This window comes from Pseudorca crassidens, chromosome Y (assembly GCF_039906515.1).
Source record: "Pseudorca crassidens isolate mPseCra1 chromosome Y, mPseCra1.hap1, whole genome shotgun sequence".
NCBI lineage: Eukaryota > Metazoa > Chordata > Mammalia > Artiodactyla > Delphinidae > Pseudorca > Pseudorca crassidens.
In genome coordinates, this window is record NC_090318.1 from 6,334,591 (window position 1) to 6,353,231 (window position 18,641).

The 18,641-nt window shown below is 43.9% G+C and overlaps 1 protein-coding gene across 1 annotated transcript in view; it reads right to left on the reverse strand.

Moving 5' to 3' along the window:
* The window catches only part of LOC137217831 (anosmin-1), a 190,442-nt gene that overhangs the window by 18,464 nt on the left and 153,337 nt on the right, over window positions 1-18,641 (reverse strand). Inside the window, exons 7-9 of the mRNA XM_067724790.1 lie at window positions 13,154-13,359; window positions 10,975-11,119; window positions 1,751-1,897 (exon numbers count right to left, since the gene is read on the reverse strand). Coding sequence (XP_067580891.1) covers window positions 1,751-1,897; window positions 10,975-11,119; window positions 13,154-13,359 — 498 coding nt within the window. The remainder of the gene's footprint in view (window positions 1-1,750; window positions 1,898-10,974; window positions 11,120-13,153; window positions 13,360-18,641) is intronic.

Here is an 18,641-nt window from a genome sequence, read left to right on the forward strand (position 1 = left end):
ACACACACATGTACATATAAAACAACTGAGTGAGAAACAGGTATAGGAGACTGCTGAAAGAAAATCCAGTAAAATGCTATTTCTATGAAATGATACTGAGAAGAGAATCGGCTCTTTTATTCTATTTTCCAAATTATTTGCATTATAGGTCTTCTAATTTAGAACAAGAATTTACACTGCAAGATAATGACTGCCTCAAGTGTTTGGGACACAAGATCAACCTTCTTAGGAAAGACATGAAGACAGGTTAATATCCCTGAAATGATCAAATGTAAGCAGCAGATTTCAGTATGGGATACAGATTCCTGGGAATCAGAGGCAACCCGTTCAGACTTCAGAAGAGCAAGGCATTTAATAATAATTTTTTAAAAAGCATGTGTTTTGTTCAGCTACCGTTTCCTTAATATCAATAGTGTGGCTCGACGGTGACGTTTGCACAAGCACCCTTACATCACAGCGCTCTTCAATGCAAACAACAAATATAAAACTCTTAGAGGAAAACATAGGCAGAACACTCTCTGACATAAATCCCAGCAAAATCATTTTGATCCACCTCCTAGATTAATGAAAATAAAAACAAAAATAAACAAATGGGACCTAATGAAACTTAAAAGATTTTGCACAGTAAAGGAAACCATAAACAAAACGAAAAGACAACCTACGGAATGGAAGAAAATATTTGCAAACGATGTGACTGACAAGGCATTAATCTCTAAAATATACAGACAATTCACACAGCTCAATATCATGAAAACAAACAACCCAGTGAAAAAAATGGGCAGAAAACCTAAATAGACAGTTCTCCAAAGACATACAGATGGCCAAGAGGCACATGAAAAGATGCTCAACATTGCTAATTATCAGAGAAATGCAAATCAAAACTACAATGAGGTATCACCGCACCCCAGTCAGAATGGCCATCATCAAAAAGTCTACAAACAATAAATGCTGGAGAGGATGTGGAGAAAAGGGAACCCTCTTGCACTGCTGGTGGGAATGTAAATTGATACAGCCACTATGGAGAACAGTGTGGAGGTTCCTTAAAAAACTAAAAATAGAACTACCATACGACCCAGCAATCCCACTCCTGGGCATATACCCTGAGAAAACCATAATTCAAAAAGAGTCATGTACCACAATGTTCACTGCAGCTCTATTTACAATAGCCAGAACATGGAAGCAACCTAACTGTCCACCAACAGATGAATGGCTATAGAAGATGTGGTACATATATACAATGGAATATTACTCAGTGATAAAAAAGAATGAAATAATGCCATTTGCAGCAACGTGAATGGACCTGGAGATGATCATACTAAGTGAAGTCAGACAGAGAAAGACAAATATCATATGACGTCACTTATGTGCAGAATCTTAAAAAAAATGACACAAATGAACTTATTTACAAGGCAAAAACAGACTCACAGACTCAGAAAACAAACTTATGGTTACCAAAGGGGAAGGGTGGCCGGGAGGGATACATTGGGAGATTGGGATTGACATATACACACTACTGTATATAAAATCGATAACTAATAAGGACCTACTGTGTAGCACAGGGAACTCTGCTCAGTATTCTGTAATAACCTAAATGGGAAAAGAACTTGAAAAAGAATACACGAGTGTATGTGTAAAACTGAATCACTTTGCTGTACACCTGAAACTAACAGAACACTGTTAATCAACTCGACTCCAATAGAAACTAAAACTTAGCAAGAACAACAACAAGTAAACAGAAGCATCTGCCCACCTTCGGTCTTCTTCCAGTACACCTTCACTTGCAGCTGGCTGTCTTGATAGAACGGAGCTCCGATTTCCAGGAGGCGAGTGGGCCGTCGTCTTTGAAACGGAGGCTGTATTTGCATCACACTTTTCCTAGTTTTCCCAAGTTGTTCTTCTACAACAAAGCACAACATTCTGATTTACTTGTTAAAAATAAATCTGTAACCTGATAGTAATCCCAGTGTATTTCATTTCACTCTGCTAGTCATCCATATTTATTGCCTGATTTCTAAAGGAAGATGTAACGTGACTACACGTTCCTTCCAGCTCAAGTTGACGACACCTCCCCCTTCATCACACGCTGGAATGCATACCTAAAAGGAGACTGTGTACATTACACGGGATCCCCCGAACTTAAATTGGGAATCAACATACATTCACCAGCCCGGAAAGATGCTCTGATGTCAGTAACAGGTGGAAGTAGTATTTCTCACAATAGATAGACTTTTGTGCGGTTATGAAGTAAATGAAGTCGTATTAAAATACCATTTCATGAAAACAGTATAGGTAGCTTTTCACAGAAGTACCAGCATGTCATGTTCCTCCATCTTTAGAGAGCCAGGTGAGAATTTATACGGCTTAGCAGGACGTATACCAAAAATCCCTGCCCTCAGATCTCTCCTTTACCAGTTCACTGATTTCAGAAGTTGTACGTTTAGAAATGCCGTCCTTGGAGGCAAGACTTTTCTGCTTTCAGAATTCCAAGCAGCCCTTTGAGAGAGAACAGCTTAAGCTGTATTGATTATAAAGCAGTCAGAAATGTGTTATCAAAACTTTTCCAATAGAGCTGTGAGGTCTGCATTCTTGAGAAGGTGGGAGGAAGAGGGAGAGATGAGGATGAATGCAGAGAAATGCTGACCTGCGGTGAATCAGGAGAAGGAAAGGAAAACTGAGGACCCAGAAGAAAAAGTACATCGACTGTGTACTTCTCCTTACCGGGGTGTGCCTGTCAAACCATCCATGCAATGGATCTGATTAAAAGGAATGGGATAGTTACATTAGTTGGTACTTACATTTTAGTTTAAATAATTCAAATGAATGTTTGGATAACTCTGACATTTATTAGGTTAAGGATTCTGCACCCAATAGCACTGTGTGTATGAGGGGTTCCCCAAACCACCGATTCTCAGACCCCAGCGGGGTGTCCTACAGTTCAACTCAGTTGTGACAGTTTCTACCTGCAGACAGCATCAGATCCCACAGGGTAAGGGCTCAGTGCTGCAAGACTGCGCCCCCCGCCCGCTTCAGATGCGAGTCACGAGTCCAGGTTGGCAGCAGTGCTTCTGATGACCTGCTGTAGATGGGGGGGTTCCAGAGACCCCTTCCTCAGATTCAAATAACTTGCAAGAGCAATTCACAGAACTCAGAAAAAAATTTTACTTGATAGATTACCCGTTTATAATAAAAGGATATAACTCAGCAACCTAAGTGTCCGTCGACAGAGGAATGGATAAAGATGCAGTACATATATACAGTGGAATACTACTCAGCCATCAAAAAGAATGAAATAATGCCATTTACAGCCACATGGATGCCCCTAGAGATGATCATACTGAGTGAAGTAAGTCAGACGGAGAAAGATAAATATCATATGGTATCACTTAGATGTGGCATCTAAAATACGACAGAAATGAACTTATCTACAAAACAGAAACATACTCACAGACATAGAGAACAAACTTATGGTTACCACAGGGGAAAGGGGGGAAGCAGAAGGATAAATTAGGAGTTTGAGATTAAAATATACACACTACTCTATATAGAAGAGATAACCAACAAGCACCTGCTGTATAGCAGAGGGAAATATACTCAATATTTTGTAATAACCTATAATGGAAAATAATCTGAACAAGAATAGGTGCATGTGTATAACTGAATCCCTGTGCTGTATACCTGAAACTAACACAACACTGTAAATCAACTATACTTTAATTTAAAAAAAGAAACAACACAAAACCACAGACAACAGTAACAAAAAAGACTGTTCTAGGGATGAGGATCTATAACGTAGAAAAACTTGTATAGAAATGTTCACATCAGTATTGCTTGTCATGTAAGCCCATATTTAGCTCACGTAAACAAGAACATCTGTCTTCAAAGTTTATCATGCCTAAGCATAAAATTTGATTTGGATATATGAAAAGTGAGTGGGAAAAGAAGGATCTAAGTCAGGAGGAGGCAGATGGAAGCGATGCACACGGCAGGGTGTGGGGAAAGGGGGCGGAGCTTCCACGTCTGAGGGTCTAAGGGAGCCCCTCCCCCAGCATGCGTTCACCACCGCGGAAGCTCTCTGAACCCCGTCTTTCTGGATTTTTACAGAGGCGTCATCACACAGGCGTGCTGATTAAATTACTAGCCGCTGATGGCAAACCTCCGTCCTCAGCTCGCAGGTGGAGGTGGGCGTTCTGGGGGCCAGGAATGTGCCGAGACCGGATAGCAGGAGGCGCTGCTTCCCAGCCTGCAGACGCCAGCGCAGCGAGCCTGGAGCCCAGAGGAGGGCCTGGGACGCGGAGCCCTCAGAAGGCTCCGCCCCCAAACGCATCCCTTTCTTGACACCACCCGGCGGTTAAAGAATCCTGCTGCTTACACCTAAAGCATGTTTCTTTTAAAGAATTAAAGGCTTCAGATTTTCACAAGCCCGTTTATGCTTCTAATTCCTTGAAGAACCTGTGATGGGAAGAAGTCGCCAGCAGACTACCAAGACAGTTTAGAAAACCGTGTTTAATCTCTCTGTAAATTGTCTTCCTGCTGTCTTTTATATGCCATGGAAACATTCATTTCTCATTACAGACGTAAGGACGTGTGAATATATATATATATATATATATATATATATACACACACACACACACACACACACACACACATATATGTATATATCTCAAGATTGAATCTTTCCTGCTTTATTGAATATTTCCAGCACAGACACGCATGGACATGCCCCATCCCCCATGTAGGGACAGACGTGACAGTTCAGTCCTGGGAGGACGTCCTTGACTCGGAGTGTGTCCTCCACTTTCAGCAGGAAACAAAAATGGAATAAAATTCATTCCTTCACATTCTGAAGAGGTATGAGGTCTGATTTATTTATACTCTTTAATACTCCTGAAAGTTAAAAGAATTGAGTGACTATGCTATTTCTCCAGATGTCAAAACTCTGATTACCTTTTCAGATTGAGAGATTCAGAGTATTTTCTCTCCACTCCATTTTTATTTTGGAGAGCTGGAAGCATATTCCAGTTGCATGAGGCAACTATAAAAAACATTTGGAATCTGTCAACCCTGGAAATACTCCTCCTACCTCCAAAAAAGCAAGTTACATTTCCATTAAAGATAGTATTATGTCTTTCCTCCTTCAAGGGACCCTTTTATAAAACTATGAACATTCAGGCTTTGCTTGCATCGAAATATTTATCATTAATACACCTGGCACCCCGCAGACCTGGAAAAATATAATTCAAAAAATAATTTATATGCTGACATTTACTACACTCATTCCTATAAAATATAATTTCCCTTGTTTATACTATAAAGTTGTAGTTATTCCTTACTTCTAGTTGCTTCATGATGAAATATAGTGTTCTTGTAAAAGTCATATACTAGTGTTTACGAGATTATAGATCAACATTGGGTTATAAAGAACATCCTGACACGTATTCAGCTATATCCTGCCTCATCCTTTGTAAAACAGTCTCTTCTGTCGGCTACGCTGACACCCAAATAACATGTATCATGACAGGTACTTTGCACTATCACTTCTTATTTTATTTTTCTGAATCCGCAGGACAGGCATCAGTTAATCCTAGCATAAAGTGGCCTTTGGTAGGTTAACTGTCACGTCTCTTTATTGGTCAGGTAAAACGTTACCTCATTGTACAAGATGATTAGAAAGTGACCGTAACACTCGGCACCAGCGTCTTGCGGGAACAGGAGTTGGTTGCGTGCGCAGGTAAGAGCGGGAACAACTGACTGGTTTGCTTTCACAGGAGTTCCTGAAGCAGTGCTACAGGCCACGCCTAGGCTTCTGGAGCACTTGGGCTCTGACGGCTGCCGTGGGCACACAGGCGGACAGTCCCTGTTCTCTGACCTAGATGAGACCTTAGTTGAGCGGATGTACTTTCCAAGGGATAGGTCTAGACCCCACAGACTGGAATCTGTCGTGTGCAAAAGGAAGGACGCTTCCACCGGAGATTCCAGAGGACAGGGGAAGACACTCAGGGGTGAAGGACAGATGTGTTTGTATCTGGGGGGATCTGAGTGGCTCACTGAGAGGGAAGAATTCAGTCTATGTGATGCCTAATGGCTTAAAGTGAGAGAGAAGGGTTTGTAATCATACCCGAGAGGAAGGGAGAGGGAGCTAATTAAAGAGGATCTCACCAGGTGTGTGTGGGGAGATGCCCCAGGAAGAAGGAGAAAGCCCTAGATGTGCTCTGGAGACCCAGAGTCTGTAACAGTTGTGTCTGTGGGCTGGACCATGAAGAGATTCTCGATGACATGACTTCAACAATGGCAAGCCAAGGCTGGGTTTTCCTCTCCTTGTTCTTGGTTGTGGGCAGAAACACATATTAAATTATGGGAGTTTGCAATCCCATACCAGTCTCCAATGGGGAAGGAATGTTGTTTACTGGAAAAGCCAGGAGACTAAAAGGCAAACTTATTTTACACAGTAGAGGAAATCCCCACCACCAATAGAAAAAAAAAAAAAATGGGTCTTAGGAGAAGCAGAGGTTTAAAGGGTTTTGGTTTGAGAAGACATTTGGGGAGGAAAACATGGGAAAGCAATAAAGGATGAGATCTGTGGAGACTTGCAAAGAGAAGATGTAGGTGACAGTCTTGAGAGTGGAACTCAGGAGAGTAACCTGTGATATGGTTAATATTTTCTAAAGAATATTTTGCCAGCTGTCTACAAAATGGATATTTAAGAAAGAGTGGAGACAAATATTAATTAGGAGATTACTTTATAAGAAAGGTGACAATGGGCTGAACAAGGGCAAGACTTGGACAGATCCCACACAGAATCTGAAATTAGAGTCAAAAGGACTTTCTAATGAACTGGATTTCTGAAGAGAAAGCAAAGCGAAGCATGACGAATGACCTCTATGGATGGCTTGAACAAAAGGGGGAACGGTGGGAACTTTGGGGGCAGGAGAGCCTGGGAGAGGAACGGGTGTGAGAGGGAAGTGAAGAGCTTGGTTTGGGGGTGTTGCATTCGAAGTACCTGTTGGCCATCCCAGGGGAGGTGCTGAGCACATACCTCTGCTTTCAGGGAGCATCAGCTGGGAGACACAGGGTGGCCTTCGCACGTGGACGGTTATGACACCCACGGGAGTCACTGACGTCTCCCAGGGAGGGAACTGACCCCCCCTCCACTCCCCACCCCCAAGCTGATTCTCTGCACAAATGATGCTCTCTTCCAACTCTGCGCTTGTGTGGGGTGACACGCTGTGTCCCACGGAGCACCCATTCTTCAGGACCCAGGAGGAGCGCTGTGCTCTTGGTTCCCACCGCCATGTCTGTCCGTCTGCGCCATGCTTCCCTGCAGCTGTGTGTGCAACAGACTGGTCTCTGTGTAATCATGTTGACATGTTTCTCTCCCAAATTCAACAGTAGGCGCTTTGAAGGCAGAGATGGAAATGTGTCCAGTGCTGCAGTAATGTGTGTATGAGTGTGTCTGCACATGTATATGTACGCATGTGCGTATACACAGAACATATATACACATATAAATACATGGTACACGTACACTATATAACGTACAGTCTATGTAGTATATCTCCTACAGTGTACGTATCTTTATACTATAATACAGTGTACAGTGATATAAGGTAGTAATTATCCCCATCATTAGACACAGTTTGCTGAATGAACGGAGGACTGCATTAAAGAAATCAATGAATGGTGCAAATGTAAGTTGCAGCCACTATGGAAAACAGTATGGAGGTTCCTCGGGAAACTAAAACTAGAGTTGCCATGTTATCCAGCAATCCCACTCCTGGGCATATATCCGGACAGAACTGTAATTCAAAAAGATACCTGCACCCCTATATTCACAGCAGCACTATTTACAATAGATAAGACATGGAAGCAACCTAAGTGTCCATCAACAGATGAATGGATAAAGAAGATGTGGTGCATATATACAGTGGAATACTACTCAGCCATAAAAAGGAATGAAATAATGCTACTTGCAGCAACATGGAGGGACCTAGAGATGATCATACTAAGTGAAGTCAGAAAGAGAAATACCAAGTGATATCACCTGTATGCAGAATCTAAAATATGACTCACATGAACCTATCTAGGAAACAAAAACAGACTCGCAGACATAGAGAATAGACTTGCGGTGGCCAAGGGGGAGCAGAGGTGGGGGAGGGGTGGATTGGGAGTTTGGGATTAGCAGATGCAACCTATTATATATAGGATGGATAGAAAACAAGGTCCTACCCTATAGTACAGGGAACTATATTCAATATCCTGTGATAAACCATAATGGGAAAGGACATGAAAAAATAGATATGTATAACTGAGTCACTCTGCTGTGCACCAGAAATGAAACACAATATTGTAACCCAACTATACTTCAGTAGAATTAAAAAAGAAAGAAAAGAAAAGAAAAAGAAATTGAGAGGCATCTTCCCCCAACCCTCCCACCACCATTGAATTATAATCTCTGGGCATGGTGCCCTACCACTACCATTTTTACAGACAACTCTCTAGTTGACCATAATGTGCAGCCAGGCTAAAGAAAAAATGACTTCGAGCAACTAAGCTATTGAGACCCTACACGTGTGGTATACATTGTCCAGTGAACATAAGGATTTTCTGGCCCTGTTTCGTCACACCTATAACACTAGTATTGACTTACGCCTCATTCTTCCTCTCAGCTGGAAGCTGTCTCTAACGCATGACATCTTGCCTTTAACATGTCACGTGCTCCATAAGTGCTGTCACAGATATTACTAAATCTGACTCTAAAATTACTCTTGAAACCGATTCATAATCATATAACGGACATATTGGGCCTCTTTACAAAGTGTAAGATTGGACCTCCCTAAGAACAGTCAGGCTGAAATTAGGCACACAAATTAATGCTGTTAAAACTGAATTGTGTAACGCTGGTTTTAACCAACAAGGACCTACTGTATAGTGCAGGGAACTCTGCTCAGTAGTCTGTAATAACCTAAATGGGAAAAGAATTTGAAAAAGAATAGATACGGGTATATATATATATATAACTAAATCACTTTGCTGTACACCTGAAACTAACACAACATTGTTAATCAACTATACTCCAATATAAAATAAAAATTTTAAAGATCAAAAAAAGGGCTTCCCTGGTGGCACAGTGGTTGAGAGTCCACCTCCCAATGCAGGGGACACAGGTTCGTGCCCCGGTCCGGGAAGATCCCACATGGCACGGAGCGGCTGGGCCCGTGAGCCATGGCCGCTGAGCCTGCACGTCCGGAGCCTGTGCTCTGCAACGGGAGAGGCCACGACAGTGAGAGGCCCGCGTACCGCAAAAAAAAAAAAAAAAAAAAGATCCAAAAAAGATACATGCGCCCCTATGTTCATAGCAGCACAGTCACAGCACAGCACAGCCAAGACATGGAAACAACCTAAATGCCCATCGACGGAGGAATGGATAAAAAGAAGACGTGGTACATATGTACAATGGAATGCTACTCAGCCATCAAAAAGAATGAAATCATGCCGTTTGCAGCAACATGGATGGACCTAGAGAGGATCATACTAAGCGAAGTCAGTCAGAAAGAGAAAGACAAATATCTTATGATATCACTTACATGTGGAACCTAAAATATGACACAGATGAACCTATCTATGAAACAGAAACAGACTCACGGACATAGAGAACACAGTTGTGGTTGCCAAGGGGGAGGGCATTGGGGGAGGGATGGAGTGGGAGTCTGGGGTTAGTAGATGCAAACTATTACATAGAGAATGGATAAACAACAAGGTCCTCCTGCAGAGCACAGGGCACTATATTCAATCTCCTGGGATAAACCATAATGGAAAAGAATATATATATATATATATATGTGTGTGTGTGTGTGTGTGTATATGTGTGTGTGCATAACTGAGTCACTTTGCTGTACAGCAGAAATTAACACTAAATCAACTCTGCTTCAATAAAAAATATTGATAAAAAAATCAGTGAAGTTACTAAACACATAGAAATGTTTCCATGAGAATTTTTATGTAAAAGTTGTACTGTATGCAAACTTATACATAGAAACAGTAGACTTTTCAAATCCATTTCATCTCCAAGAGGACTACTTCTCAAATAGGTAGGAAGCTCTGTTTCTAGAACTATTTTGAAAGCATCATTTCAAATGGACCTGCTCGTTTGGATCCTATTGTTTCCCAGGTGGTAGAAGATAATTATGGGCAATCCCTGCGTCTGACAGTGCAGAGCCAGCCTTGCCTTTCCTAAATTCAACAAGCTTGTCACACCTTCCGTGTCTGACCAGGCCCCGTCCCGGGATGAAAGGCAGATCCCACGGGACCCTGCGAGCCTGGGGAAGCAGGACCCGCGGAGACCCCTGGCGGCCTCTCTTGGGCTCGCCTTCTATCTGCCCGTCCCCAGATCCCTGGCCAGGAGCTTCCCCACAGCTCTTCTCACCAGTCCCCACCTCTGAGCAAAGCCGGAAACTCCACGTAAGGCATTTTCCAGCTCAGAGGTGAGTGTCTCATAAGACTCTCCCCTTGCTTTGCTCAGTTCATGGCAAACGGACTAGTTTAGAACCACTGGCAACAAGGAAGCGGGTATGGGAATGATTTAGTCACTGCCCCCAGTGGAGAAGTAGGTAGCCTTTTGCAGTAATTGTGACCACTGTGTAAAACCAGGAGAAAAGAAAAAAGGGCATGTCGCATTTTTAGGAGGGAAGCAACAGTTTCTAACAGTTAACTGTGCGGACCCTCCTTAAAAACAAGTATGCATACGCACAAGGACCCCAAATCATGGAAGTATAAACATTTGTTCGAGTGAGACACCCTTTCTTCTTAAACTTCCATTATAACGCCAAAATACTGCACATAAAACTTAGGATAAAAATCCTAAGAAAAACTCAAAGGTAAAATTTGTACACATCCTAGTTCAAAGGACATATTTACATGTATGAAGACTCTCCATGTAAAGACTGCAAATAGGAAAAAGGAACTCGAAGCACTTACTGCTGTGGACGGCGTGTGCGGACGTGAACTGGAGGGAGACCTTGGCGCTCTTGAGGCGCGTCTGGCCCCAGTAGGTGACAGCCTGCAGCTCTACTGTGTAGTCGCAGTCGGGCTGCAGTGGCTCCAGGGTCACAGAATTCTGAGACTGCAGGTGGAGGGAACACACACAGATTCTGTTACAAGCCGCCCTGCCTCTGAGCTTCCCTGCACAGCTGCTGTGTCCTTGTGAAGCACACCAGCTCCTCTCTGATGTCTGCCCGGACTATCTGAGATCACAGATCGTTCTACATCTTTAGCATATGAAAATCCGCTTTTACCGTGGATCAAAATCAATGTCATACAAAAAGCACAAACACGTTGTTTTTGAAATTGTATTCCTAATCCCATTATTGGATGCTTTCCGGTAGCAGGAAAATGAATAATTCTGTCCCCTCACTCCTTACTAGATACCACCTTACAGAGAGAAGAAAGCTATAAAGATGAAGAATTCGCATTCCCTGTATTTCTCTGATTTTATCCTAAATCTTCTATGAGTAAATTTCCACCAAAAGTTGTAAGGAAAAATCAACCTGACAAAATGCTTAAAGCACTTTTTTATGGCTTGTAGGTATAATAATAAAGCCCCTTACAAGTGCTTGGAATTAAGAGAAATAAGGTTGTTGTCTTAGAATTCAAACATTCATCAAAATATAGTACCTGTGATATCACATGGCCCTACATGGTCTAACTGGTGGTATTAACATCTATGAAGGGAAGAATGTGTCCATCACTAATGCGGCACCAGACGTCAGGCAGTCAGTAAGTAGCACGTGCCTTCCCACAGAGAGTAGGCCAGTTGCATGCGTGCATCGGGCTACAGGAAGGTATCGTCATCTGAAATTGTCAAATACGGAATCACATAGGCCCGTCCCTTGTTTAAATACCTCAATGACCTGTCGGAATTCTCCGCGCCATTTTGGGTCACGTGAGATCTCTTTTCAGGGAGAGAACACGATTTCCATGGGCGTTTCTGAACCATGAGCACAACGCTCCCTGTAAATTCATAGTTTGGCACCTTTACATGATTCAGGCTTTTGAGGGGTCAGTTATCAGAGCTCGGCCACCTTCCAGCAGGATGGCTCTGGACGGCTGAAAGGACTGCGCTTCCAGAAGTGGGGGCCGAGAGGCAGGCTCTGGGCCGTGGTCCCTGTTCCCAGGTGAGGCTGGGCCGCCTCTCAGCCACACCCACCGTGGTACTAACCGTGCCTCTTCGTGCCCTTTCTGCCTTTTACCTACAGGATGTCTATGAACTACCAACTCCCAATTCTTTTTAGTTAGGGTTTCTTGTTATGTTCTGTGTCACTCTTCCTAAACTATTATCTTCAAACAAGGAAAACAGAATTCACTTTTGAAAGAGCATTTCCTTGAAAATCCCCACTCCTCTTAGTTTTCACGGATATTAGGATGGACTCTTAGGAAATGAAAAGACATTGATCCCCAAGAAGAAAATTTCACAATTTCTCATGTTTTTCAACATGTTTCCAGTTCCTGATCGTAATTCTCAGTTGGTCAAATTTTAATACTGAGAACTTTAATGAGTCCCAAGCTTGCCTCTTGTGGATCCAGAAAAACACGTCACTCGTAAGATAGTGACCTATGACTAAGGCTCTCTAGGCCTGTTCACAATTATAATTAAATTCACAGTTCATTTTTTTTTTTTTTTTTTGCGGTGTGCGGGCTTTTCACTGTTGTGGCCTCTCCAGTTGCAGAGCACAGGCTCTGGACGCGCAGGCTCAGCGGCCACGGCTCACGGGCCCAGCCGCTCCACGGCATGTGGGATCTTCCCGGACTGGGGCACGAACCCGCGTCCCCTGCACCGGCAGGCGGACTCTCAACCACTGCGCCACCAGGGAAGCCCAAGATGGAGACATTTTTGTTCCTCTGATTTCCGGTGTGGTACCAGCCATTTGGATCTGAGTAAGTCAACAGACTGAACTCAACTGTTGTCACCTAAAGTGTGCACGGCTGAACGGCTGGCCTGGTCCTCTGTTTTCTGAACTTCCTCGTTCAAAGGGGAGGGATGGGAACCTGTCCCTCATCCGTCCCTCTTGTGGCTCAGCAGAGGCCACTCTCAGACCAGGTGCCTGAGTTCAAACACCACTGCGAGGAGATGGGCCTCTTCCCCCTGGTTCTCACTCACCCCACCCGTGGTCTTTCTCCTCTTCTTCTTCGTTGGCACAAGTGACTTGCCGCTGACCGTCCAGCTCCAGAAGACTTTGTAGTGATGCACTGGGATGTCTGGTTCCTCGGGGAGATCCCAAACGATCGTCACAGTCACGCTTCCGTCACTGTTGATGGTGGAGTTTGCAAGCCGGAGGTTGGCTGGGGCCGGTGGTGCAGATGGATCTGAAATCCCAGGAGAAAGACACAAGGGCCCAGGATGACCACAAAAGCATCGCCTCTGTACATGTAATGACTACAGGGTCGATGCAGGAAGACTGCCCTTGATGTGGAGAATAGCTGAAGATAAGCACTAAGGAAGATCCCCTTCTTAAGCCTCAAACTGAAAAACAACCTATAGAACAGTAAGAGCAATGTGTTTGGGCCATATTTGTAATCTAGGCATTTCCATACCGCTACAACACAGCCAAATTTTCACTGTACCGAAATGGATAGAGTTCTGTAAAACATGGTCAAATTCCATGTCGGTTGGTTGGCATTAAATAGGTCAGCAAGGTTGAAATGCCTTTGAAAATTCTGAAAAGAAAAGGCAGAAATCTAGGACCAGCTCATTCGAATAACTGTTTTCACCCGAGCGGTCCTGGAGCTTTAGATCCTTCAATCAAAAGTTAAGGGTGACGTGAAAACATCAGCAAAAACAAACCATTCATTTTTTCGCCACATTACAAAGTGGATGACAGACGGGTAACATTTTTATAGTTTCACCATTTCTAGTTTGTCGCATAAGCTAAAACCGTCTCAGCTGTCAGGAGAGAGATTAGGTTCTGGAATGATTTCTCTACAAACCTCCATTTGAAATCTATATACGAAGATGACTAAGTACGTGTAAAGCTGAGGGTCTTTCCTTCATTTTTTTGCCACAAATGGAGCCAGCCGCTCACCACAAATGATTTACAGATGGTTTTGTTTTAAGACGCCTGCCAGGAAAAATGCTGTCAATAATTCTAATTCTAATACCATCTGCATCAGTGGGGCAAAGAAGCGCTATCTAACTCCATATAAACAAAGAAGACTGGCGGAAAATAGCCATGGTTTTACCCTTGGGATGGTTTGTGTTTCAGGGATGATGGAAGCATGAATTATTTTTTAAAACTCTGTTGCTCTTCTGTAAGATAGATAAGTTTTGGAGGTGTGGTGGGCTGTGTCATTTTTTAAAGCTTTGTAGTTGCTTTCCTAGGCTAATGGCTCATCCAATGCACATTACCTGACATGCCTGACCAAAGTGGTTCTCAAATGGTCACCGTGAGGAACCTTCTGGGAGCGCCCAAGACTTATACTGAGGTATGCTGATTCAGCGAGTGCAGGTGTGGCCCATGGATATATCCACGTTCAATATATGTTCATGTTTTATGTAAAATACACACTTGTATGTAACGCACACACGCGACTCTGAAGTAGATCAGAAGCTGGACAGTCCTGCACCTGGTGGCGGCCAGGCAAAGGTGTAAACAGCCCCTGGCTCCCGCGAGGAGGGAAGTGCTGGGTCCTGTTATCACGGGCTCAGGAAGCACGGCCCTCCTCGCTCTGCTGGTTCTGCGGAGCCCCTGGGAGCCCCACTCTGGTCATCCCCACGGAGGCGCGACACGCCTCACTGCTTTCACCCTGCATCGTGGTCTCCGCCTGCCTCCGCTCCCCACTGGCTGTCCCTCTGGTCCCTTGACCCTCCTCAGCCTCCCCCCTCCTGGCCTCCCCATCCCACCGCCGCTAAGCGGGGGAGCATCTGGCCTCTGAACTCGGGGGCCTCTTGGCATCTGTACCCAATCTCTAGAGATCTCACCAGTCACAGCTTTAAAACCCCTGAACTTCAAGTACTCAAGGGTCTTTGCATCAGCTACACCTGGAGGTCTCAGAGGCGGCTTGAAAGGAATGTGCCCAAGACCGAAGTCCCCGTCCCTCCCAGCCCCTGCTGCCCCCCACAGACGCCCCCTCTCAGGAAACACGAATCCCTCCTTCCCGCTGCTCCCGCGCCAAACCTCGAGGTCGTATGCCTCTTCTGCTTTCATTCCTTGGGCTAGCAGTGCCTTCAGAAATCTATCTGGGATCTTACTGTTTCCACCAGCATAACACCGTGTGCCAAGCCTTTGCCTTTGCTCCCTGATGACGGCAAAGGCCTCCGGGCCGTTCTCAGTGCGGCAGCTGGTGGTTTTTACGACACAAGCTGAGGCTCTTCAGCTTGGAAGCTCTCGATGGCCTCCAGTCTCACTTAGAGTCAACGTGCTGGCAGCCTCCCCAAAGTCCTGTGCATTCTCACCACACATAACCTCCCAAACCTCCTTTCCTGTCCCCACCTGAGCCTGCTGCTCTGACCACACTGGTTCCCATCTGATTACGTGGAGATGAAAACCAAGAGCTACTGAAGCTTTTCCACCGGTTTAGCCTAAACGCCTCCCTCCCTCCCTGCCCCCGCCACCGAGAGGCTGTACCTACTGTAGGTTGACCAGATGTCACCCTACTCAAAACAGTTACATGTGCTTTCCTCCGCGCACCAGCAGAATTTCACCGTGATTTTCTCCTACTTTGGTATTCTCCAAGGCCCTTAAGATCAACCTCTGCGGCATGAGTCAGTCCTTAACCTATGACAGGTTACTGCAGACCTTTCTTACAGAAGGCTGGCTGGCAAGCTCAGCATGACTTCAGAGCAAGAGAAAAATTACAACGTGTAAAGGTGATTACAGCCATTCACGTTTTCAGTGATGCACCTGGATGTCTATATGCTGGAAATAAGTAGTTATGTGAATCTTCCAGAGAGTCTAGGTTCGCAGGACAAGCTCAAAGTCACCTCCTTTTCTAAAGAAATTCCAGGTTTAAGGAAGGCAACTGGTATTCAGTATTTCATCATTTCCCTAATCTACTTCATTCATGATATCATTTCTTACTGCCCTGGAAAAATTCCTCATACCTTAGATGTGATCATAATTCAGAAAAACATCATCTAGTTTATGAAACATGATAAAATATGAAACAACGTAATTTATGACAATGGCATTAGGAAGTAGTACTTTCAAATAAATGAATTAGTAATATTTGCTTCACATTTTCTTAAAAGTAAGGCCCATTTGAGTACTCACAATACCCAGGTGGCGTACTTCCATTACCAACGTGAGACACCCCCAATCTCTTTCTCCCCCCAAATAACTACTTTTTAAAATTTTAAAGTCAAAGGGGAATAGCAGAGGTTATCGCCCCAATTATCCTCTGTAAACGAGCTACTCATTTATCTGTCTAGTCACTGAAGACTTCAGATGAGAGAGTCTGTCCTGTTTGTCTCATCTGAAGGATTTCATTCAGTCCCAACAAATTCCCAGATTGCTGTCATTCACTGCCTTGTGAAATGGTTCCCTGCAGTGTGAAATCAAGTATATTCACTTTGTTGAAATATACAAAATCTTTTCTTTCAGTTTACATAATGTTTTAATTCTGTTAAAACATTGAAATGCAGTTGGAAGCTTGTGGAAAAAATTATATGCATATAGAAACTCCACATTATGATAAAGCTCTAAGGGATTTTATAATTTATTTATGAACTTTAAAAAAAAAAAAAACTGGTAAGGATCTTAAGGGTTGGATAGGTAGAGTGACCTGCCCGAGGTCATTCACATAACTGGTGGCAGAGCCAGGTGTGAGAATGACAATGAGGGGAGAAAGAGGGGTTTCAGGCCACATCTCTACATCTGTTATCAACATCAACATCATCATCATCATCACGATGGGCCACTGTCTCTACAGAAAGTCAACATGTGAAGCCCTTTGCTGGGGAAAGTGCCCATTACAGTCTGGCACAGGGATTGAAAGCCTTTTTCTGTAAAGGGGCAGACAGTGAATATCAAGGCTTTGCAGACCAGACAGTCTCTGTTGCAACTAATCCACTCTGCTGTCGTAGCTTGAAAGGAGCTGCAGATAATATGGAAACAAATGAGCACGGCTCTGTGCTAGTGAAACGCTATCTGTAGAAACAGGCGGCAGGCCAAATATGGACCACAGGCCATGGACTGTCAACCCCGGAGCTAGAGTCTTTCCAAAGCAATGACACCATTTAGTCTCTTGGAACTGGACATAAGCACAGCTTATTTCCAATTTTATATGCATATGGTTGTGCTTTGTTTTTTTAATGTTGGCCTTTTGTTCCCATTTTGCAGATGAGGAAACTGAGGATCAGAGAGTTTAATTCACTAGTTCAAGAGTGTAGGGGGAGAAGGTCAGAGGCACATCACAAGACCAGAGCTCCCCTGACCCCTCCCTCTGAAGCTTAAGTGAGAGCATTTCTCTCCCATCTCACTTCTCTTTCTGCTTCATCCACTCCCTCTTTGCAACCTTCCCAATTATCTGCAGAAACACAACTCACAAAGCAGGCAGCAAGTACACTTTCAAAGATAAATGTAATAGGAAGCCCGTATTAGCTCCTTTTACAGTTTGCATGATTTCCAGGGCAAAGGTATCTTCGATGTTTAGCAGGAATAACCAACTTCAGCCTTGGAGAAAAAATAGTTCCTTTTATTAACGATCCTATGTAGTGCTTTTGGCAAAGGAAGATGGAAGCTTTGGGTTTCAGCGGATAGATTTACGGTTGCATCTCTGACCCTTTTGTGACAAAGTAACACGCACGGTAGAACAGCTTTACGCCCTACGATGGGTAAAGCGCCAAATGAAATCACTTGTCACCCCTGCAGAAAGGCAGGCTATTATCACACTGATGTGAACTCTCATGGGAAAGGAGCCCTTCCTGCCGTCCCAGGAGAAAGCCCATCACTTATTGTGAGGCAGGCGCGCCTCCACGTGTCCAGACGATCCTGTTGGTTAAACACGGAGACCCAGCCGCGCGTTAGTGCAACAGCAGAGTGGGGTGCAAACGGCAGTAAAGAGAGAGACCTTTAGATGGTCGTACTCAGTGAAGGAAGTCAGACAGAGGAAGGCAAGCATCATAGGATACCACTTGCACGTGGAATCGAAAATGTGGCACAAATGAGTCCATCGACAAAACAGAGGCAGACTCACAGACAGAAAACAAACTTACGGGTACCAAAGGGGAAAGGCGGGGAGGGGTCAATCAGGAGTTAGGGACTGGCAGATACACATACTATATATAAAATAAACAGCAGGACCTACTGTGCAGCACGGGGAGCTAAACTCAGTATCTTGTAATGACCTACAAGAGACAATAATCTGAAAACATATATACTTATAACTGAATCACTTTGCTCTACCCCTGAAACTAACACAATATTGTAAATCAACTCTACTTCCGTAAAAAAAGAGAGACCTTTATAAATACACAATCATGAAGAAATGTACATATACAGAGACACAGAGAGAGGAACGAGATATGCTTTAAGAGCATGAATGTTAATTTTATTACTTATGTGAGTTCCTCAAACGATGTCCAGGGAACAGACTTCCCATTTGAAATGCATCAGAGCACTGCCTCTTAGGTGTGGGGCGGTGATCAAGGG